Below are 22953 nucleotides of genomic sequence, written 5' to 3' on the forward strand. Positions count from 1 at the left end.
CATTTCAAGGATCCCTATCCAGCCTGTATCTCTGGTTCCCCAGCCCCAGAACTCAAGCCATTTGTTTTCAAGATGCCTTTGAGATGCCCACCCACCAGGTCAAGCTGAGCCTTCCTCTTTGGGAGGTTTTGAGTCCTTGATTCAGTCCTCCATGGATTAAAAATGCTAGTTGTTTTGGGTGGAGGTGAGCTGGCTGGTGGGACACTGGACTGCAAAGGAAGGAAAGGGGATGAGAGTTCTAGAGGTGTCTCTCCTACCTTACATGACCCTTCCTGCTCTACAAGGACCCTGATCTCCCTTCATAAGTGCATCATTTAATGCTACAGCAACACACTTGTGCCCCAAACCACTGCCTTGGCCCCCATTTCCTGACCAGTGGTACTATTCTCAGCTGTGGTGCACAGAGCTCTGGGCTGGCTCCTTGCCTGAGCCTTCTGGGCAGTCGTTCAGGTTTAATTGACTCGGGCACAGATACAGTGCCCTCAGCACAAGTGGCAGTCATTTCCCCACTGGCCTGGCAAGGCTCATCCTTGGCAATTTCCCAGTGTCATCCCCAGTTGTGGCTGGTTTGGAAGGAGTTTTCCATCATCCTGTGATGGACAATATGTCAGCTCCCTTCAGAGGAAGCTGTTGGGGCTTGGGAGCTTAAGTCTGCTTGTGTGAGGAGAGGGAACTTCAGCAGCAGAGATTTGCTGCCTGGCTTAGGAACTCGTTCAGCTCCAAGAATTCAAAATCAGCTTTGAGTTGCAACTCCTGAAGGTCAAGTTCTGGGTGCTTTTTGACAAGGTGATCCTAGATGCCCCAACCATAGGTAATGGATTTTCTTTACTTGGTAGCCAACCTTACAAAATCCCAATTGTTTGTTCCTTTGGTGTTTAGAAAGGGGCACTGGAAATGAGAGCTGAGGGATGAAGGGGATTGGGGTGGATGATCTTTCGAGGCCCCTTCCAAGCCTTAAGGTTCTGTGATGAACACAGGCCTGCTGCAGGGTGCTGGAGTCTGTTCATGGGCTGGACACTTTGCCAATTGTCTTTTACCAAGACAATGTCTCCTCTGTCTTTGTCCCCACAGGGGCTGTGTCATCGGACCCACGTTTCACTTCGATGTACCTTCCCTGCACTTTGGTGAAGTCTCCTTTGGTGAGTGTGCCCTGGGCTTGGCCCACAGCTTGAGGGGCCTGTGTGTTACCCAAATGGAGCATAAGGGCATCTGACACGTGTGTTCCTCCAGAGCAGCCTGCAGGGTGTTAAACCCAGGGCTGCTTCCCTGGCGTTTTGCCATCATGAGATCAAGTAGGACCAAAGGGGTAGAATGTTGGTGTTTTCTTGTATCCCTCATGGTCTGTTCATCCCCACACTCTGAGTCCTCTGCAGCAGAATGGGCTGTCCCAGAAGGGCTCAGGGGATGGCCCTGCAGGAGGGGGTTCAGGCCACACACCAGCCTGAGTCAATGCTCCCGTTCCAAGGCAAGAACAGCATTTATATCCCTGACTGTTAGTGCCAGATGTTAATTAGTGCTGTGAGGGCACCTCCTTATCACCAGCCAGGTAACATCTCCAGGGCATAGCTGTGCATGGGGCACTGATGTCCTCAATAGCTGTGGGCTCCTTCTCTTTCCCCACCAAAAGCCCAGCTCTGCTGAGCACCCTGAGCCTCTCCATTGAAGTGCAGCTTCCAATTCTCCATCTCAGTCTCACAAAAGCCTTTGTGTGAGGTGATCTAAAGCAGAAATGTGAAATCAGTTGTGGATTGATTGAAGGGCCATTATCACCCTGCACCTAGGATGTCTGTGTTTTCATGCCATTCATGGACTTCTAAAGAAAGGCTTTGCCTCTCCTGCTTCCTTCCCTCCCTCCATCAGCCCTCTGCCACTTCTGTATTACCTTTTGAATAAACAAAACAATAATCAAAACCAGAGATACACCAGGCAGAAAGATGGGTTTGTAACAGGAGCTTCATCCTCCTTAATCTGATTTCATTGATGGAGCTTTTTCAGCTGAAGGCAGCTCTTGCAGTTTGGTTTCTGCTGCCTGCAGCTGGACACTTTGGTCTCATTTGGGACTGTGAAGTCTGTGTTTGTCCTTTTGATGCACCTTCTGCCTCTCTGCTGGGGACATTGCTGGAGGTGGGCCGTGGTTGCTGTTGGTGGGTGTGGAGAAACTACCTGCTGTGTCTGCAGTTGGTTTTCCTCCCCATCTGTCCTCAGGGGGTAAGCAGCCTGTGGGAGATGTCTCCTGGCAGAGCTGACCAGCCAGGCCAGATGTCTGCTCCAGCACAGGCTGGGGGTTGATGTCCTCTCTCTGCAGAACATTCCCACTGGGTGTAATTGAGAGCAAGCATCAGAGCTCAAGTGATGTAAAGCTTTGTGGGCAGTAATCAAGGCCAGGGTGCAGCGTGGATGTGGTGTCCCCATTTGTTAGGTGAGGTGAGAGGTGGTTCCTGCTAATTGTGCAGATAGAAATGGCCTTGTCTGGATGCTCCCTCCAAAGGGAGAAATAATTGGTGCTGGGTTGGGGAGAGAACTCCTTACAGAGAGAAAGAGCAGCTTCTGGTGTTCAGCATATCTAAGAGTGTCACTTCCAGGGAAGTAATGTCTGATCAGTGTAAATGGGGACTTAAGTGATGATTGATTCCTTGCTCAGCTTCTCAACTAGCTGTAACTCAGATGGAAAAAAAGCTGCACTCCAAGCAGTTTTTATCCTGACAGGGTGTTCACAGCAGGAATCACAGGATGATTGGTGCATAAGTTGACCCTGGTGTCCTTTCCCCAGGCTTTCCTCACACCCTGTCCCGTGTCCTCACCAACACCTCCTTGGTGCCAATGACCTTCAGCCTCCACATTCCTGAGGATGGTTCAGGAGAGCCCAGCACTTCCAGTTTTGTTCAGATCTCAGACAACACTCACCCCTCCTGGAGAAAGGGAGCCCAAAGCCAGGTCAAACCAACTGAATTCACCATAAGGCCTTGCAGAGGGACCGTCCGGCCCCAGGGAGCCCTGGACATCCAGGTAAGGGAAGAGCCAGATGCCCTTGGGCAGGTGCAGCTGAAGCTTCACTGATGTATGAGAGGGCTTTAGGGCTGACAGCTTTGAGCATAATGCAGTAAGGGATCTGCACTACTGTTAGGCTTTGGTTAGCTGGGCTACCCTGGGACTTTTTGGAAGGAGCACTGCTTTGTTTCTAAAATCCTAAGCTGAAGATGATGTCAAGTAAGGAAGCCAGTCCTGTGTTTTTTTGGGAGCTGCTTAGAGTGAGGACAGAAGGTGACTGTTAAAAAGAGATGTTTTTGTCTAAAGCAATTTGCTCTTCTTTCCTGATCTTCTTTCTCCTCTCCTGTGGAGCAGAAGGAGTTGTACTCAGTGTGGTGATCTCCAGTGGGGACTGAAAAAGCTCTGGTAGCTGTGAACTGCACAGCACCTGCTGCGTCACATTTTGCCCTCAGCTTCCCCCTGTAAAGCTGAACTCATTCTGTTGAAGTCAGCAGATTTCCTCTGGATTTGTGCTGTTGTGCTTGAGACAAATAATTGGCCCTTTCGTGTTGCAGTGAGTAGAGCCTGAGGCTGTTCTGTGGTTTAGCTCACGCATGGCCTGATACCTGCAAGGTGTCTTTAACAACTCTGACACTGTCAGAAGACTTCTGTTACTCCCAGAGCCTGTGCTCTGCACATGGACCAACAGAAGAATGAAGACAATGGCTTTGGGGAACAATGAAGTCTTTGATACTCTTCTCTCACTCCAGGTCACCCTGTGCTCCAACACGGTGAGGACGTACAGGCTGGCACTGCTGATGGATGTGGATGGGGTTGGAGAGGAGGTGTTGGTGTTGCCCATCACTGCCAGGTACCCACATTTACAGCTGATTCCCTCTCCTCCTGCCTCACCACTGAGCTGCCTGGCTCTGCCTCCAGCTTCAAACAAGAAGCCTTGCTTCATGAGCTGGTTCTCCCCAGACAGATGGAACAGCAGTGCTGTGAAAGTAGCCTGTGTTGAGAAGCACCTGTGGACAGGCAAAACCCAAAAGGGAACAGTAATTGTATTCATTACTGGCCTGGGTTTTGGTGCTTGAGGTCTAACTGATTTCCAAAGGGCCACTTCTCCTCCTTCCTGCAAATGGTGGACTTGTGCTGTGTCATGACCAAAATGCAGCTTTCATTTAGGTCGCAGCAAGGAGGCTGCTGAAGGCTCACGTCTGGTTCAGTTGACAAAAGCATGTGCAAGATGAGAAAAGGGCTTATGGCAGGACTGGTGAGGGAGGGATAAAGGCAAGGTCTTAGGAAGACAGTCCTTGATGTGGAAGGTGAGCATAGGTTCCTGTGCTTCCTTCTGTTCCTTTTGAGCGTTCATGTTCTCAGATGTCAGCCAAAAGTTGCTCTTGCTGCAGCCAGATTCAATCCTGTTGTGCTGCAGTGGGTGTCAGTTTAATGGCAAGAGGGATGCAGTTCACTGGTGCAATTGCTTCTCTCCATCAGACTTGTGCAGTCAGTGCCTGGGCTGCAATTTCTTGTAAAACAAGTGCAAATGGGAGTGGTTTGTGCTCTCCCTCACTGAGGCTGAGCTTTCAGGCAGCACAAGAGCAGGCTGGGAGTGGAGAGAGTCATTTGTACTGAGACACTGCAGTTGTGTTCCTTGAGCCTGAGGAACACTGGATCCTTGGTGGGAAGGCTCCCCCAGATCCCACACCTTGCTGGGATTGTTGGGAGGGTCTTTGCAAACCTCCCAGGGCTAAGATTCTCAAAGCTGTGGGACAGGCCCCTCTGCTCTGCCTGGGCACTTGGCAGCCTCTGTGGTGCTGAGCCTCAGGGTTTGCCCATCTTTTGCAAGACACTGTTGAGTAAAAAGTGAAAGGCAGTTTATCACTGTAGGGCTATTAAATGCCTGTTTGACAGTCACAAAAGTGTTCTGGTCTATTTCATGCTATTTGGGGAGCAAACACATTCTACATTGTCTCAGCATCTCCAACTGCCTTTTGGTCCTCTCTTTGCCCAGCTGTGTTGTTCCTCCACTGCGAGTGCTCAGCCCCATCCTGAGGTTTGGATGCTGCTTCCTGAGACACCCACACCAGCAGACACTGACCCTGGTGAATGACAGTGACCTTCCAGGCTGCTATGGGCTTCTTCCTCAGGTGTGGCATCACATCCACCTCCTACCCTGAAACCTTACCCTGGGCTATACTAGGGGAAAAAAGGGTTGTGGGTCAGACCTTGCTGGTTGATATTCAAACCTAAATGTTGGCTGAGAACAGGAACCTACCTGAAGATAAGCTTTGGAAGCAGTTTAAGGTCTTTAGGGAAGCAGTGTATGTCCTAGTCTTTGAAGGCTGCCAGCACAAGAGTGAGTGTTTGTGGTTGTAGCAGCTTTTGGACCCCCCTGAGGATGTGAAACGTGCACAAGTTGCATCTTGTCTTCTGTCTCTCTTCTTTTTCAGAGGGAAAAATGTCCTTTGTACGTCTTTGGGGCTTTAAAGTTTCCTCAAAGGTCACTCTGAAGTAGTGTTTGTTTTTGTCCCTTCTAGGAGCAGAGGGAGGGTGCTGCTGTGTGGTTCTCCAGCCCTGAGCCGTGTGGGATTGTCCAGGCTCGCAGCTCGGTGCAGGTGCCCATTACTCTGGAAGCCCAGGTGATGGGAGAGCAGGAAACTCTTGCTCATGTCTCCGTGTTTGGGAGGGAAGGATCCCCTCTGGTGAGTGCTAGGGAAAGTTGGGCCTTTGTGCTGCTCTTCTTGACGGGGATTAAGGGTACAGGCAGGGTTGCTAATGCCAAGAATCCTTCCTGGTAAAAGAAGAACTTGTAAGATATGGCTGGGATGGACAAGGAGAGGAGATATTCATGGCACAACCAACAGCTAATCCCTAGAGAGGAGGAAGTGTGGTGTCCTCTCAGGTGCTAATCTAAGGGTTTGACACAGCCTTTAATTACCAGTATTGAGAGGGGGTAACAAGCCCAGTACAAGCCCTGAGCCTCATACTCTGCTGCTTTTGTTCAGGAGCATGCAAGGACATCCCTGAGTCCTGCCAGAGCACGGGATGTGTGAGAAACCCTGCTGGAAGTCAGATCACCTCTGAGAAATACCTGTCCTGTCTCTTTGCCAAAAGCCTCAGCCAAAGGCACACAAGTCTCCATGCTGCTTGCATCTAAAGCACAGAGGCTTTATTTCTCTTGCTAAGCTTGGCAATGGATGAGGCAAAACATTGCTGGGCTGAGCCTCCTGAAAGATGCTGTCTGCATTCAGGCACACACAGCAGCAGCAATGACAGCAAAACATAGGCAAGAGAATGTCCTGGGTTGTGTCCTGGTTTCATCAAGCTGGAATCTAGAACAAATTTAGCTAATTGAGCTTTAATTTAATAATGACACTAAATTTTGAAGCAGGTGGTTTAAAATGTCTTGCCATTCTGAGCATGAAAGAGGATGTCAGCAGAGTGCTGGGAACCTTCAGCTTGCTGTAACAGAGGAAGGCTGACATTTGGAAAGAGGTCTAAGGGATTTAAACTTTCATTAAAGAGAATGAAAATGCTGCTGCCAAATCCCCTGGATGTCACTGAGCATCTCAGCCTGGGCTGTTGTGGATGTGCATGTGAACCAGTCAACAGGAAGAGCAGGCAATGCAGCTCTGCAGGGAAGCCTGAAGCTGGGCGAAACACTTGCTCATAAATACAAGCATGCTTCCCTCAAAAAGGAGAGTTTCACCCTACTCAGATAACCAGTTGTTCAGCTGCCAGCTTGCTTTTTAACTGCAGGTTTCTTGCAAAGATTTTTTTCCCCCTTGAGTTTATAATTTATAGTTTCAAACTTTACCTTAATCTTTCTTATCTGGAGATTGATGTGTAACTCTTCCACTCACTTTGAGTGAAGAATCTAGCTGTCCCTAAAGAAATGCATCTGAGAAGGAACAACCCCATGCACCAGCACAGGCTGGGGGTGACTCTGCAGAGAGACCTGGGAATGCTGCCTCATAATAAACTAAACATGAGCCAGTAATGTGCCCTCGTGGCCAAGAAGCCAATGGCAGCCTGGGGGCAGCAAGAAGAGTGTGGGCAGCAGGTCAAGGGAGGTTCTGCTCCCCTCTGCTCTGCCATACCTGGAGTCCTGTGTCCAGTTCTGGGCTCCCCAGCTCCAGAGGGACAGGGAACTGCTGGAGAGAGGCCAGTGCAGGGCTATCAAGATGATCAGGGGATTGGTGCATCTTCCTTATGAGGAAAGGCTGTGGGACCTGGGGCTGTTCAGTCTGGAGAAGAGGAGACTGAGGGGGGATGTCATTGATATTTACAAGTATCTCACTGGTGGGTGTCAGGAGGTTGGGGCAGCACTTGTTTCTGTTATATCCAGTGCCAGGACAAGGGGTGATGGGATGAAGCTGCAACACAACAAGTTCCATTGAAAACCAAGGCAAAACTGTGTCAGTGTTTGAGTGAGGGAGCCCTGGCCCAGGCTGCCCAGGGAGCTCCTGTCTTTCAGGTGGGATTTCTCCAGATGCCTTGCTCCAGGCCTTCTGTTTCTGTCTTAAAACAATGAAAACGTCAAACAGCCATCATTATCCTTCAGTCTGGGACTGTCCTTAGAGCTGCCTCATCTCTGTAAACTTTTCCCTGTGGGTTGTTTTATTTCCTGTCTTTTTTCTCCCTGCTTCCTGGTGCAGCAAATCCATTTGGTGAGCATTGCAGAAGGACCAGTTGTGCACGTGCATCCAAGTAAGATACACTTCGGCAGCATCCGAGTTCTCCAGGATGCTTCCCGAACTCTCCACCTCTCCAATCAGAGCCTCATCCCTGCATCTTTCTGGGCAGAGATGGTAGGTATCTGTGGGGCTCTGTTCCAATGAAAAGCACTGCTCCCTAGCAGCCTGTGACTTGATTTTGATGGGCAATGGTTCTGTGTTGCTGTCTGAGAGAGAAAGCAAAGCCTTCCATCACAGGAGCCTGGCTCTGGGGGCAGCTGTAGCTGGGGCATCCCTCAGTGAAACAGAGTTTGCACAGATGGTTGAGTTTGGATTGATTTTACAGGTTTTCCCTTAATCTGTGGAAGGTGTTTTGGAGCTCTGAGCTAGAGAACCCTGTGCCCCTTTGCTCCTGAAAGAGTTTCTCTGTTGGAGTTGCTTTAGATTGAAGTGCAGTTAATGGTGGAGACTGGGATGTGAGGTCTGTCCTCAAATCGCTTATGATGAGGTGAGCTTCACACCTACTGTGAGGTCAAACCAGCTGGATTGTGGCACAAAAATGTGCATACCTTAAGGAGTCTGTGGACTCTGGAGAGATGCAGAGTGTCTCTGGAGAACTGGCTGCAGAAAAAGGCTGTTCAGTTCATGGGGGCTGCCCGGTGTGACAAGCTCCATAGCAGATTGGGTTGCTGCCATGGAGGGGGAGCAGGACTGATGCAGCCAGGAAGGGCTCTGGTGCTGAGGCTGAGTGTGATGTGCTCCCCACTGGAGTATCTCTGAGAGGCTTGAAAACAGGGTTTGGAGGAAGTTTGTTCTTTCTGTGTGCTAGGTGGGATGAACTTCTGGGGCTGGTTAACCCCAGCCTGGCACTGTGGACTTGGTTATCCCTCTGAATAAAGCATCAGGCAGCATGTGACAGTACAGGCTCAGCCTCTTGGGCCCAGGAGGATGGAGCTGAGTTTTCCTCTTGCTGCTTTTCTGTCTGGGGGATACATGTAACCTCAGAGGAGGGGTCTCCCAGGGCAGCTTTCTTTGTCTGTACAGTGAAAGCCTGCAGAGGGCAAGCCACCTTGGATGGGTGATACTGGTATATAAAGGATGGGTTTTGCATGCTTGTGCTGCAGACTGACCCACAGAGCTGTCAAGGTATTCCTGTCCCAGTGTAACCCTTTCCCTCCCTGCCCTGGGCAACTCCCAGCACACCCAGGGGGACTCTGCCTCTCTGTTGGGGCCTGAATCATTGAATGACATGGAGTAAAGGGACCTCTAGAGATCAATCATCTAGTCCAACTCCCCATCTAAACCAGAACCACCTAGATCAGATCACACAGGGGTATAGGACTGGGCTACAAATCCTATCCTGTTCCACTGCAATCTCTGCCAATATTGTGGCACATCAGGAAATGGAAGCATGATTTGAGGTGATTCAGAGACAGTTTCTTTCCCTGCTGTAAGGGTGGGCTCTGCTGCTCTTGGTCCTCCCTGCTGACTCCACAGAGAGTATCTCTGCTTCAGGACAGCTGCTGATATCATGGAGATGTTGGAGGAAGTGGGTCCTGAGAACCTGCTCCATCAGCCACTTCAGCAGGGGCTCTGCTCTCTGAGAGGAGCAGCACTGTGGCAGGAGAGATGTGCTCCAGCTACCCCCTTGCCCTCAGCAGCCCCCTGCTTTGGTGCTGTTTGGCTGCTTCAGGGGAAGTTTTGCCCTTTGTTGCTGCCTTGAGCTGACTGACAGTTATTGATGGGAAGGAGAGAGGACTGAATAATTTTGGAGATAAAATTTGAGATGCAGTCAGGTGTCAGGGTGAACTGCACATGTACAGCTGAGAGCAGAACTGTCTCTGGCTGTCCCTTAGCCCAGCTGGTGAGTGACTTGGACATCCTTCATTCACTCCTGCCCCTGAACCTGAGTCTGGTGTCTTTAAGATACCAAAGCTGCCTCTTTGATTTGCTGCTCAGAGATTGCTGCAGGACGGTGAGCTGTGATTTCCCTGTCTCCCATTTGATGGCTAATCTCAAAACTGTGGCTGCTTGCAGTTAGGGTTATAGATCATGGTCCCCTACTGAAAGAGAGAGCTATTGATCTGAAATGTTCCCAGCAGCGTTGGATCAGCAGTGTTACAGCACAGTGAGTGGCAGCTCAGCAAACTGAATCCGATTAAATGAAGGGGCAGCAACAGGGCAAGCAAAAGCAAAAGGGAGAGTGCTGTCATGCTGCACCTTGGTGGTATCCTTAACCATCATGTGCAAATTGCCCTTCCTGCCAAGTCAAGCTTTTTCTTGCCTTATGGGAGAAAAGAGCATCATCTGACCAAGCAGAGATGCATTTTGTGGACAACTTGACTTTGGGCTAGTGATTTAAGGAATTACCTAGAGTACAGGCTTCCCCATGCCCCCTTCCTCCTCTCTTCTGGATGAGTTGTGGGGAGCACTGAGCATCTCTGCCACCAGAAGGACATAAAACCTTGAGTGCAGGGGCTTCAGAACCTCTGCTGGCATATCCCTGCTTGTGACTGGGAGGTATCTGCAGCCCTGTGACCCTTAGGAACAGCATGTCATCCTGGGCTCATCTACTGAATCCTGTCTGTCTGAGGTACTTCTCTTCATCAGGTTGCTTCCCAAGCTGCTGGGCAGCCTTGTTAGAGAACCCTCTGGATCCAACAAGGGGAGGATTTGTGTTTTTCTTGGGTAGAAAATACTGGGGACATGGCTCAGCATGAAGGGGTTCTTGCAGCTTAGCTGGGGGCTGATGTGACCTGCTGAAAAGGGTGGCTGCTCCTCCTTGCTGCTGTCATCTTCTTGTTTCCCTAAGCATCTGATTTTTGCCATGTTGGCAAAGGGAAAAGAGTTGTATTGATTCATGGAAGTGTTTGCTGTCCCTGCAGAAAAGCATCTGCCTTTGATAATCTCCTACTTGTTCTTTGTCACTTGATCTTCTCAGGAATCTTTTCTTTGACTACTGACATCTCTTGGCATCATGGAAGACAGCTGCAGGAAAAGGGTGTAAGTTTTGTTTATCAGTGTCAGCTTTCTTTTGCCTCCATAACCACTGTGTTGGCTGTGCTATGTGCTGCCACAGGCAGGTAAACAGTGGTTTCCTGATGCTTTGTAATGAGGGAGAAGAGATAAAACCTTCATTGGTATTTCCTGCTTTTGTGACAGTCCCAGTTTGAGGTCCTGTATCTTTTGACTTGATCCTTGACCTCCCTGATCCAAAGCCCTGTGTCAGTGGTGGAGCTCTCAGCCACCTGGTTTCCAGCAGCTGGCACACTGTCTTCAGGATGGTGCCTGGTGAGCAGATCCCCTTCCACCTTTCCAGGGATGAGCTGCTGTCAGATTCAACTGGAGCTGACATTGCTTCTCCCTGGTCTTGCTGGGTTTCTCCTTGGAGAGAAGTCAGATGATTTTCAGACAGTGTGTAAAGGCTCTTGGTCAAACGAGGTGTAAGCAAGAGGAGAACATGCAGTTTCTGTTCCCATACTCATTTCTTTCCTCATTAGCACAGGATTTGTTTCATTTACTAATTTAACTGCTCATCTCAAGCTTTTGCTGCCATTCCCTTCATTACAGAAACAGCCATATGGAGAGATGGCAAAACATGGAGACAGACCCAGTGACAGCGAGGGATGCTGCTTTAGGGATTGTGTTTCTTGTTCTGACTGATGGGAGATTTGGTTGCTATCTGTGCAAATTGTGGAGGCTGCAGGGAGGGAAGGCTTTGAAGAGTGTGTCATCATTGTTCACAGCTCTTTTCAACTGCTCTCACTGAAGTTGGAGCAGACTTGAATTAGAAAGAGGGTGCTTTTAAAATCTGATAGAAATTACTTTTTCCCCCCCTCAAGCATTTGAATAATTAGCCCAACTATCAGTGTTTGTTCCTTTGCCCTTGAAATGATGTCTGCAATGCTATTTAGATATGACTGTTAAAGGAACTTTCCAGGGTATGAGCAGCACTGGGCCTGAACATGTGGTCTCTTCCAAAGTGAGCAAAGCTTCTGAAGATACACAGGCTTAACTCTTTCCAGAGCTGAGCCACCAGAGCCTCATGATGCTCCAAAAGCTCATCTTCAGACTTCTAAACCATTAGTTTGCTTTATAAAGGCTGTGATTTGCCAATGTGACAGTACCTGGCCCAGGCTGCCCAGGGAGGGTGTGGAGGCTCCTTCTCATGAGGTTCCCAACCCCAGCTGGACACATTCCTGTGCTCCCTGAGCCAGGGGAAGCTGCTGGAGCAGGGGCTGGGGCTGCAGCAGCTCTGCAGGGCCCTGCCAGCCCCCACCATTCAAGGATTCTGTGATTCCCCTTTGTATTGCCCCTCCTTGAGGAGCGATGGGTTGGGTGACAAGATGTGAATGCTCTCTCACTAGAGCTATGGCTTGGTAAAGTATAGCTGCAGTTTTCATAGTGAGGTCTTCTTCCTCATTCACTTTTGCAAGACCAGAGTGACCAGATTACTTTAACAAGCTTTAAGTAGCTTCAGGAGAGCTGGATGTGGTGGCTCTTCAGCTGTCCCTTAGGGCAGCCATCCATCCATCTCTCTGATGCACGTTGGTGTCCCTTATAACCAAATTTTGGTAGCTGTTACTCACAATGGAAACCATTCCTGGGAGAAGCTAATCATCTCAGCATTTAACTTCTTGACTAAGTGGAGGATCCCAACCCTTGCCTCACACTCAGCCTGCTTGTACTGTGTGACTCTCCATGTCCCACACTTGTTGCCTCATACTCTGATGTCCCATAGTACAAGCTCCTGCAGGGACAAGATAAGCCACCATTGCCATCCACCCAGTGCATGCAACTACTGTGTCATTTTCAGAGCATTCAGGAGTAAGCAAGATGTTATGAGATGCTGGATCTCAGTCTCTGATGGCATTTTCTACTGTGGCTCCAAGAGATTTTTTTCCTCTGGGACACAGCCTGGATGGGTGTAAGCAGAAGCTGACCTAGAAACATGTGTGGATCTGGCCAGGCAGAGCCTTTTGGTCCTGGCAGCTCTGTCTGGTGATGCACTGTGCTGCCCCTTAGACCCACACCAAATGCTAACTGAAGGAATGAGGCCACGATGCAAATGATGCTCCTCTGGGGCAGGCTGTTGGCCTGGCAGGGCACGGTGGGTCTGCACCAGGTCACCCTGGGAAATGCCAAGTCTGGCTCCATCGAGACAGCCCATCATTATTCCTCAGCAATAGTTTCTTGGGTACAATTTACTGCCCGGCTTGTTGCCAAGCTCTGATAAATAGGCTCTGTCAGAGAGCAGACTTGCAGATTCACCTCTGGAGCAGAGCTCTCAGGTCTCCTTTTCAAGCGAGCTGCTCCATGTCAGCATGAATCAGAGGAGAAGCTGTATATGACTGTCAGTGAAAAGCAAACACCCCCTGGCTTGGTGTGGATGTGTTGGCTGGTAGCCCTTGGCTGATGGCAGCAGAGCTGGTCCTCTGAGGCAGTGCTCAGCAACACAGAGGCTCAGGAGAGGCTGAGGGAGATGCTACATGGTCAGAGAGGTGTTTACCCTGTGACAACTCCCTTCCTTTGTCCCATTCTGTTCTTGTTTGGTTGAAGGCTTTCCTTTGCAGATCTGGAGGACAAATTAAATGGAGTTGAGTTGATTAATTTTGCAAGTGCCTGGAACAACTTTGCTACCTTTGGCATGCTCCATGCTGGGATGCAGGCAGAGCTGACCTGCTCTGTGTGCTGGGCACACTCAGCCTAAGGCATTACCATAGCTGGGGCAGCTGCCCATGCTGCTGGCACCCTGAATGCTCAGCACATTATTGCTTCCCTGGCCTCCAGGTAGTCTTAGTCTTGCTAGTAATGGTGGTTACTTATTGCCCCATCCAAGGAGGGAGGTTCCTGAGAAACCAGGGGAAGAGGTTGGGCCCTGGAGGCACTGGCTGCAGCTGATAGTCAGTGGGAACTGAGTGCATTAGTCCGTCAGGGACTATTGAGAAGCACCTCCTGGGAAATATGACTTTGGTGTTGGGGTTTTGATCAACCATTTCTGCAGTTATTCTTCAGGCTCTTAGCAGTATCCTCCAGCCCTGTGGCTGCTGTGGTGGGATTTGAGCAGTCCTGGCTTCCTCTGGCCTTGAGCCTCTCTTCAAACCCAGCCACCATTGTCAGGAAGCCAGGAGAGAGAAGGCAACTTCCCTTGGCACTTATTCCAACAGAGAGATTGGAGGGGGAATCGCCTTCCCCTGAGGATGAACGTCCCCTGGCTTGGGCAAAACTGGTTCATGGAATGAGTCTGTAAAAAAGAGAGTCAAATGCAGGTTGTATAAGCTCCTGCATAGTTTCTATTTCCAGATACCATGGCTTAGATTTAGGGAAGTTAAGCCTTTCTGGCTTTTACCCTCATATCTTCAGTCTTTCCTTCTGCTGCACCCCCAGAGTCCATGGTTTCCATCCAATGTTGATGTTTTGCTCATCTCACAGGCTGGCAAACGCTCATGCTGGAGGATTGAACCAAGCCAAGGAGTGATCCCCCCTGAGACTGAGGTGTCTGTGGCTGTCATAGCAAACCTGGATGACACTGAGAAGTTCAAGGACGAGGTGAAGCTGTTCATAGAGAACAGGGGATCCTACAGCATCCCTGTCCAGGCTGTTGGCGTCGGCACCACCATTGTCACCGACAGACCCTTTGCTCCAGAGCTCAACTTGGGACCCCACTTCAGGTAGGGTATCTCTCAGCTCTTGCTTCTCTTATGGGCTCAGTAAGGAGGAGTTTTGCTGTAGTCCTTCAGTGCTCAATATCCTGTCTCTTTTCCATTGAATCATAGAATCACAGCATGGTGGGGTTGAAAGGGACCTTTAGAGCTCATCCAGTGCAACCCCCCTGCAGAAGCAGCTCCCACCTAGATCAGGTCACACAGGAACGTGTCCAGGTGGGGTTTGAAGCCCTCCAAGGAAGGAGCCTCCACAGCCTCCCTGGGCAGCCTGGGCCAGGGCTCCCTCACTGAAACAGTGACACAGTTTTTCCTTATGTTTAAATGGAACTTGTTGTATTGCAGCTTCATCCCATCACCCCTTGTCCTGGCACTGGATACAACAGAAACAAGTGCTGCCCCAACCTCCTGACACCCACCAGTGAGTTACTTGTAACTGTCAATGAGATTCCCCCTCAGACTCCTCACAGGGATTCCTTTAGAGACATTTTGTGGCCATTTGAAAGTCATTAGATACCCTCAAAAGCCACCAAAGTGGAGAACAGTTGCTAAATTGTCACAGAATTGTCCTTAGTTATGATACATCCCCAAGCCACACGAGTGGTGTCCCCCAGGGCTCAGTGCTGGGGCCACTCCTGTTTGATGTCTTTAGTAATGATCTGGATGAGGGGAACGAGTGCAGCCTTGGTAAGTTTGCAGATGACACCAAGCTGGGTGGAAGTGTGAATCTGCTTAAGGGTAAGGAAGCTTTACAGAGAGATCTAGAGAGGCTGGATGGCTGGGCCAAGGCCAGTGCCATGAGTTTCAATAAAGCCAAGTGCTGGGTCCTGCCCTTGGGCCACAACAACCCCCAGCAGTGCTACAGGCTTGAGGAGGAGTGGCTGGAAGCTGCCAGGCAGAGATGGACCTGGAGTGTTGATTGACAGCAGCTGAACATGAGCCAGCAGCGTGCCCAGGGGTCCAAGAAGGCCAAGGGCATCCTGGCCTGGACCAGGAACAGTGTTGTCAGCAGGAGCAGGGAGCTGATCATTTGGTGAGGCTGCACCTTGAATACTGTGTCCAGTTTTGGGCCCCTCTCTACAGAATGAGGTGCTGGAGAGGATCCAGGGGCAGCTACCAAGATGGGAAAGGATTTGGAGCACGTCTCAGATGAGGAAGGGCTGTGGGATCTGGGGCTGTTGAGCCTTGGAGAAAAGAAGGCTCAGGGGAGAGCTTCTCTCTACAACGACCTGAAAGGCAGCTGGAGCCAGGTGAGGGTCGACCTGTTCTCCCTGGTAACAGGCAATAGAACAGGAGAAACGGCCTCAAGTGTCCCCAGGGGAGGTTCAGGCTGAGTGTGAGGAGGAGTTTCTGTGCTGCCAGGGCTGTCAGGCATTGGAACAGCTGCCCAGGGAGCTGCTGGAGTCACCGTCCCTGGAGGGGTTTCAGAGCTGGGTGGGTGTTGCACTGAGGGCAATGGGCTGGTGGCTGATGGGCTGGGACAGAGGCTGCACTCCATGAGCTGAAAGGTCTCTGCCAGCTGAAACCACTCTGTGATTCTGTGATTGATTTCCTTGCTACATCAAATAAAGATTTGGAGGCAAACAGCAGGTCTTATGAGCCTCTGGAAAATGCTACACCACAAGCAGAAAGGTGTTTCCCTTTGCAGTAATGTTGCTTACTTCAACATTCACTGTGTAGTGAGGCACAACAGCAGAAAACCTTGGTTGGTAGCTTGTTAGCAACTCCTTGACTAAATGAATGGTGCTGGTCTGTTTCCTCTCTGCCAGGGTGTCCTGGAGAAGCAGCAGAATTTGTCTCTGCCCAGTATCATCTCTTCTCTCATCTGCCCCAGCTCCCCACTGGGCTGCTCCTTATCAGATGTAGTTCTGATAGTTTCCTCCCTTCTCCTGCTGCTTTCCTCCCCTGTCTCTGACAACGCTACAGCAGCAGCCAAGGGTGGCTGCAGGAGCAGCCCTGAAAGGGAGAGAGGGAGAAATCTGCTGAGGTTGGGTGGAATAAACTGAGGATGTGAGCTGGAAGAGCTTAGCTCAGAGGGGATTCAGTGATCCCAAGGCCTGTGTCTGAAATGGAGTGTGGTCTTACAAATGGGAGAAAAATCCTTTTCCAAGTCTACTTGGGATGCCTGTTCCTTTCCCTGACTGCAAGAGGATACACAGTGCTCTAATACCTGAATTTTGGGATAGAAAGAGTAGGTTAATCCCACCTTAAGCATTTAGGATAGATTTTAGGGATTCAAGCATCCACAAGCCATTCACGTAAGCAGGGGTGTTATAGGGAGGTTGGTGATTGTCCAGCTCCAAATTGGCTACACAAGGAAGGGAGCAGTGTCAGTGTGATTCGTGTCATCATCCTCTGCCCCCTTCACATCTGCAGCCTCAGTTTGGAGTTGTTGCCCTTGCTGTTGGCTGCAGAGCTGTCGCCAGGTGAGCTGAGATGGGACCCAGATGCTTACCCAGAGTCAGATCCTTCACCTACCCTTAGTTTCTGCAAGCTTTTATCTGTTGCTGTCCACACATAAACCATTTCACACTGAGCTTGTACACATCATTTTGAACTGTCTGCTTCAAAGACGAGTTAGTTCCCCACTGTCACCTCTATGTTTGTGTTCAGCTGCTTGTGGCAGACACACATTTTGTAAGCCACATGTTCTGTACCTCTCAAACAGTAACTTTTCCAGGAACAATGAGTTTCCTGGTCTTGCTCAGATGTGTAGAGGGTAAAAGAATTTCTCTAGCCTAGTTAGTGTTTCTTTACATGAAGGAATCAATTTCCATTGAATATCCATTCTGTTATCTGTCTAGCTCTGGCTACTTATCTCTTGTTGCTCCATTCCCTCAGCAGACAGACCTGGTATTGCTGCTGTGTTCATATCAGGGAAACTTCTGTTGGTTCTGTGTTGTCCTGGTGCATTTCTCTTCCTAAAACACAAAACCATCTGCACTGTTGGAGCAAAGGGTGATGTGTTGGAAGCGATGAGGACTGGATGCTCCTTAAGGAGTGGGAGGATGAAGGGGATAGCATGGGTGCCAGGGCAAGGGCTGCACCAACGAGGCCAATGGTGTCCAGATCATGAAATGAGTGTAGATACCCTGCAGCTCCTCAGTAGCATCTTCAGATGAAGCCATCTGAGGCAACAGCTCCTGAGGGGCAGGTGAAATGGCAGTGAAGCTGTTTGTCCATCTGCTTGCAGCCAGGACAGGCCAGCTTTCAGTGTCTGGTGCAGTGAGACCTGCAGGAAGCACCTTGGAAAAAGACTGAATACGAAGCACCAAGAGCTGGTGATGCTGTGCCTGCAGCAGCTGAGATGATATTCACAAAGCTTTCCTTGTAGACAGCTGCTGGATAGTGGGAAACTCAGGGGAAACCGAGATCTGGCTTTGCTGAAGCTTTGAGCTAGGTCAGCCTTTTGGGAGAGGGATTTATTGCTGAGTGTGCAATCAGAGAACAGCATCAGGGTGCTGAAGTTGGGTGGCTAGTGGGAAGTGGCAGCTCCTGTGATATTTTCTGTCTCTGCTTCTCTTCCAGCCTGCATCTCTGCTGCTACCACTTCAAGATAACAAACAAAGGACGACGCAGCCATCGGCTCTGTTGGACCACAGAAGGTTTTGCCTCATTTCACAACCATGATCCTCTCCCACCCATCACTAACACCAGGGGCAAAGATTCCTCTCAGGGCTCCAAACCTGCCTGCCCTGTGTTTAAGCTTCAGCCCCTGAGGACGGAGCTGCTGCCAGGCCAGACTGTGGAGATGACACTGGAAGGCTCCTCCAGCACTCCCCAGGTGAGGTCAATGAGCACTGAGCCTTACCCATCAGGTCATCTCCACTGGCTCTTCTTCCACAGCCCCTTGACATTCACCTGAGAAAATGAGAGCATGCTTTCAAGAAACTGTTTGAATGCCACAGGTTACCATGGCAGCACTAGTTGCTTTCCTTGCTGGACACCCTCAGTTGCCAAGGCTTTTTCATGTTTCCATAGCTACCATAAACCCTACTTGTGGATACCAAAATAGAGGCAGAAGGAAGTATTGCTACTTCAGGGGCAGGTTACAAGGTGTGTGCTGAGGAAGAACAGAAGGGCAGAGAAAAGTTACCCTTGGACCAAGAGCACAGGCAGAAAGTAAATGAAAAAAGCCAAGTAATAAATTGTGGGAAGCAGAGGGTAAAACAAAACACCTGTGAAGGGGCAGAGTGTCTGGGAGCAGCATCAGTTTTCCTCTGTAGACAAATGTGTGCAGATGACTTGTCTATCAATGAGTCCTGGAGGACAGAAACAGCGTTGTCAGTCCTACAATGGAGTGATGTCTGTCCACGTGGGAAACTGTCCCCAGGATCGTTATCATTGACAGCTGGGCTGTTGTCAGTGTTTCCATAACAGCTGGCCCTGATGTCCCAAGGGCAGCCAGGTCTTGCAGCACCCTTGGGTGACAGCTTGGAGTGGGGATTTCAGCAGGGACACTGCGTATTCTGCTCCCTGGACCCTGCTTTCCAGGGGAAATCCAACTGCAGAGAAGCTGCCAGCTAATGCTGGTGTGAATTCCCTGGCCCCAGGACCACTGGGCACAGATGTCTAAGCACATGTGGAATAAATCTGCATGAAGGTCCTGCTGATACTAGTGTTCTGTAGAGGGTTGCTGGAATGGTAGATTGAGGAAGACTTGATTAGTCACTCACCTAGTTGACTGCAGTGGGGCTGTACTGGTGCAGTACGGAGCACAAAGGCTTTGCTCAAGAGAGAGAAAGGTACCAGAAAGGAAAGAAAGGGATGAGGATGTCTTTCCAGGAAAGCCAAAAGGAGGTCTGTGAGCTTAGCTGTGGCTACCTAATAAACTGAACATGAGCAGCAATGTGCCCTCGTGGGCAAGAAGCCAATGGCAGCCTGGGGGCATCAAGAAGAGTGTGGGCAGCAGGGCCAGTTGGGTTCTGCTCCATCTCTGCCCTGCTGAGGCCTCATCTGGAGTCCTGTGTCCAGTTCTGGGCTCCCCAGCTCCAGAGGGACAGGGAACTGCTGGAGAGAGGCCAGGGCAGGGACAGCAAGATGATCAGGGGACTGGAGCATCTTCCTTCTGAGGAAAGGCTGGGGGACATGGGGCTGTTCAGTCTGGAGAGGAGGAGACTGAGGGGGGAGCTCATTGATAGTTACAAGTGTCTAAATGGTGGTGCAGCACTTGTTTCTGTTGTATCCAGTGCCAGGACAAGGGGTGATGGGATGAAGCTGGAACACAAACAGTTCCATTTAAACATAAGGGAAAACTGTGTCAGTGTTTGAGTGAGGGAGCCCTGGCCCAGGCTGCCCAGGGAGGGTGTGGAGGCTCCTTCCTTGGAGGGCTTCAAACCCCACCTGGACACGTTCCTGTATGACCTGATCTAGGCAGGAGCTGCTTCGCAGGGGGGTTGAACTGGATGAGCTCTAAAGGTCCCTTCCAACCCCCACCATGCTGTGATTCTATGATACCTGGCTCCTGCAGTCAAAGCCAAGAGCCTGGTAATGGGCTTTCCACCTTCCTTGGGTCGTGAGAACTTTATACTCTTCAAATTGGTCAGAAGCTCAACTCCTTGCATGGCACATGCAACACGGATGGTTTTGAAGCCTGTAGGTTCTGAGGAGGAGTTGACTTGTGCTGACATATCAGAGGGAAGAGTGGGAAATGAAGGGAGGAATTTGGGGAAATAAAACCATAAGAAATGAGGAAAAAAGTCTTGAATGAAAGAACAGGCAGCCTAAGCAGAGGGTTTTCATGTGAAGTGCAACACGATGCTTTCCTGGGGAGGTTCTTTTCAAATCAGCTCTAGGAGGGCACATTGCAGGGTTTTCCATGGATCCTCTCCATGAAGCATCCAAGGAAGGGTCTGCTGGCTTTGCCTGTTCCATCAGCTGTTTCTATTAATGTAGTTACCTTGTTTAATCAGTTCCTACAGCTTTGGGAAATCATTGTGCTTGGCAAAGGGACAAATCAAAACAAGAGTTCTTTGGGGCAGGGATTGTTCCAACTGTAGGCAGGACACGATTCCTGAGTGCCTTCTGTGCATCTGAGGCTGTAGCACTGCAGGCATTTGAATGCAGAAAAAATAGGATGCAGCATAAAACCAGATGTGTGCTGTTGAGGAGACCAGCAACTGTAAGTGTGTGGCAGGTGTAGGGTCTGTGGCTGGGAGGCTACCAAAGGCAGTGGCTGCTGTGTGACGTGTGGCTCCTGCACGCAGGTGGTGAAGGAGAGGCTGCTGTGTCACGCCGTGGTGGGGAGCAAGGCAGGGAAGGCACAGATCATGCAAGTGGATGTCACCTGTGAGTTTATTGCTCCCACCCTGCAAATATCCTCCAGGGAAATCACGTTCAGGGTGGAGAAGGTAAGTCTCTGGGTTGTGTCCTGGCTGATGGCTTGAAGGCTATGGGAGTGTTGCTATCAACAGTGAGACTGTTCATTCACTCCTCTAGTGCTGGGGACAGCCTCAGTAGTTCTACTGAGCCCTTGATGTGGAGACAAAATTGAGCTGCTGAGCCAAAGGCGCAGGGTCAGATAGATGTGTGGGACCCATGAGAACAGTGTGGGCTTTGCACAGCTGCCTGGTGTGTGGTTCTGAAGATAGGAGAGCAGATTGCTGCAGCTGAGCTGCTAAACCCTCTCCTCACCCCTCCTTAGCACTTTGTCAAGTAACTGAGGATGTTTGTACAGATTAGACTGGTTTTTAACTTCACTGAGGAAAAGTGAGACTACAGCTGCTCCACCAAAGGGGATCATGGCACTTCTTGAGAGACATTCAGTTCTGTACTCACTATAAAGGGGAGTGTCTGAGGATCTTCCAAAGTGTTGTGATATCTGAACACAGATCATGTAGGGAAGCTGAGAAAAACTCAGGTTCCTGTCAACTCAAGGTGAAGAGGAAAAGCTGACATCTCCTGTCTCCTTTTGCCTTCTCTGCTGTTGCTATGGATGCCAGCTCTTTGCATTTCCCCAAGCCTCACCTTCTTCAAAGGACTTGCACATGTCTTTCAGCTGCAGTGATAACACTGACACAAAGCAGGTGCCTTTTAGTCTCTGGATCCTGACTTCTGCATCCTCTTTCCCTCTCCTGCGAGATATCTGAAAAAGAAAAGACATTTCATTATCTAGTTTCTGAGTTTTCTGCTCTGTCTTGGTTCCCAGGCTTCTAGAGAAACAAAGTCCTGTGAACTGGCAGTTCAGGTTTAATTAGAAGCTGTTGAGCTCTCGCTGGTGTCTGCCTGTGGTCTGCTTGATGCCACATGCTCCAATTTATTGGGTGCTACAGCACTGCAGCTGCTGGGTGTCAATACATCCAGAACTAGTTTCCCAAGCACTGTCTGGTTTATATAAACCATGCAGAAAGCTCAAAGTGATGTGTAACTAGGAAGAAATAGCTTAGGCTGAGCTCATCTTGCAGGCTTACAGCCTCCTTGTCACTGTAGCAGGGGCAGTGGGACACACACCACCGGACTGTGGAGGTTTCCAGCTGGGTGTATGTGTGTGGAAATGTGCAAATGGAGCCTTAGGCTGCTGCAGGCTCTGCACCATGGGCCAAACCTGCTTGCTTTTCTCCTCTGCCTGCATTGCTGGTTTCATGAGGCTACTAGATCCTATCAGCTTGTAAGAAGTGACTGGGAGGGAAAATCAGCTGTGCCATTCTGCCCAAGGGAAGATGCAAACCTGGAGCCGTGGTCTGGGTTCATCTCTGGTTTTGATCTTGTTGAAGCAATGCCTTCTCTCAGGGCCCTACTCCCTCATCTGTACATGAGGCTATTTCCCCATTCCCTGGGAGATGCTGTGGTTTCTGACCAGGAAAAGCATCTGATGCACATAGAGAACAACCTTGTAGAAGGTAATCAAAACAGAAACAGATGTAGATTCTTTTGAGGATGAAACATTTGAAAAGCATTGCCAGGGGAAGGAGGCCCATGGCCACTTCAGGTTGTTCTTCCCATTTTATCCTGTTTCTGTAGCCACCCAGTGATGCCCTAATTCTTCAGTATGAGCCTCTTGCTTTAAGAAACATCTCCTCCCTGCCAGTCAGCATCATCCTGGCCTTGGAGCAGCCGTTCTTCATCTGTGGTGCAGACCAACAGCCCCTCGCTGCTGATGTTCAGGTGAGCAGCCATCAGCCTTCCTGTGGTGGGGTTTGGAGAGAGAGGAATGTGGTGGTGTGTTTCTGTTGGGAAGTCCTCCAGTAGAGAAGTTTATTCTGTACAGTCAGCAGTAGGCTGGCTGGAACTAAATCAGGATTGAAATGAGCAGGAAACCCAGTGTCATCTGAACTGGGAAGATATGTCCTGGCTCTAAGAGGTGAGGGGAAAGGAGCAGGCAGCTAGGTCTGGGCAAGCTATGGAGGGAAGGTGTCGCCTTGAAACTGTCCCAGCTCTCCAGCAGCCAACCTCAAAGACACTCAGGAGCAGCTTGCTCTCTTAGGGGACAGCTCTGCCTTTGGGAAGGCTGAGCATTCTGTGTGGCATCAGCCCTCTTCTCAATGGAAGGAGTTGGGCACGGACTCCGCTAGACGTGCTGTGATAGGCACAGCCACTGTTTCTATGCTGATGTCAAGCACCTGCAAGGGTGAGGCTGCAGTGGCATGTCACTTGTGCTGTGAGGATGAAGGGTTCCTGCAGAGTCAGGGCCAAAGGCCCTGCTG

General features: G+C 50.1%; 1 protein-coding gene across 1 annotated transcript in view; it reads left to right on the forward strand.

Moving 5' to 3' along the window:
• Positions 1–22953, forward strand: part of HYDIN (HYDIN axonemal central pair apparatus protein) — a 154362-nt gene that overhangs the window by 71216 nt on the left and 60193 nt on the right. The window contains exons 13-22 of the mRNA XM_062007844.1: positions 1072–1139; positions 2771–3006; positions 3738–3838; positions 4985–5120; positions 5511–5675; positions 7632–7784; positions 14082–14320; positions 17840–18095; positions 20518–20661; positions 22271–22414. Coding sequence (XP_061863828.1) covers positions 1072–1139; positions 2771–3006; positions 3738–3838; positions 4985–5120; positions 5511–5675; positions 7632–7784; positions 14082–14320; positions 17840–18095; positions 20518–20661; positions 22271–22414 — 1642 coding nt within the window. The remainder of the gene's footprint in view (positions 1–1071; positions 1140–2770; positions 3007–3737; positions 3839–4984; positions 5121–5510; positions 5676–7631; positions 7785–14081; positions 14321–17839; positions 18096–20517; positions 20662–22270; positions 22415–22953) is intronic.

This window comes from Colius striatus, chromosome 14, assembly GCF_028858725.1.
Source record: "Colius striatus isolate bColStr4 chromosome 14, bColStr4.1.hap1, whole genome shotgun sequence".
Lineage (NCBI taxonomy): Eukaryota > Metazoa > Chordata > Aves > Coliiformes > Coliidae > Colius > Colius striatus.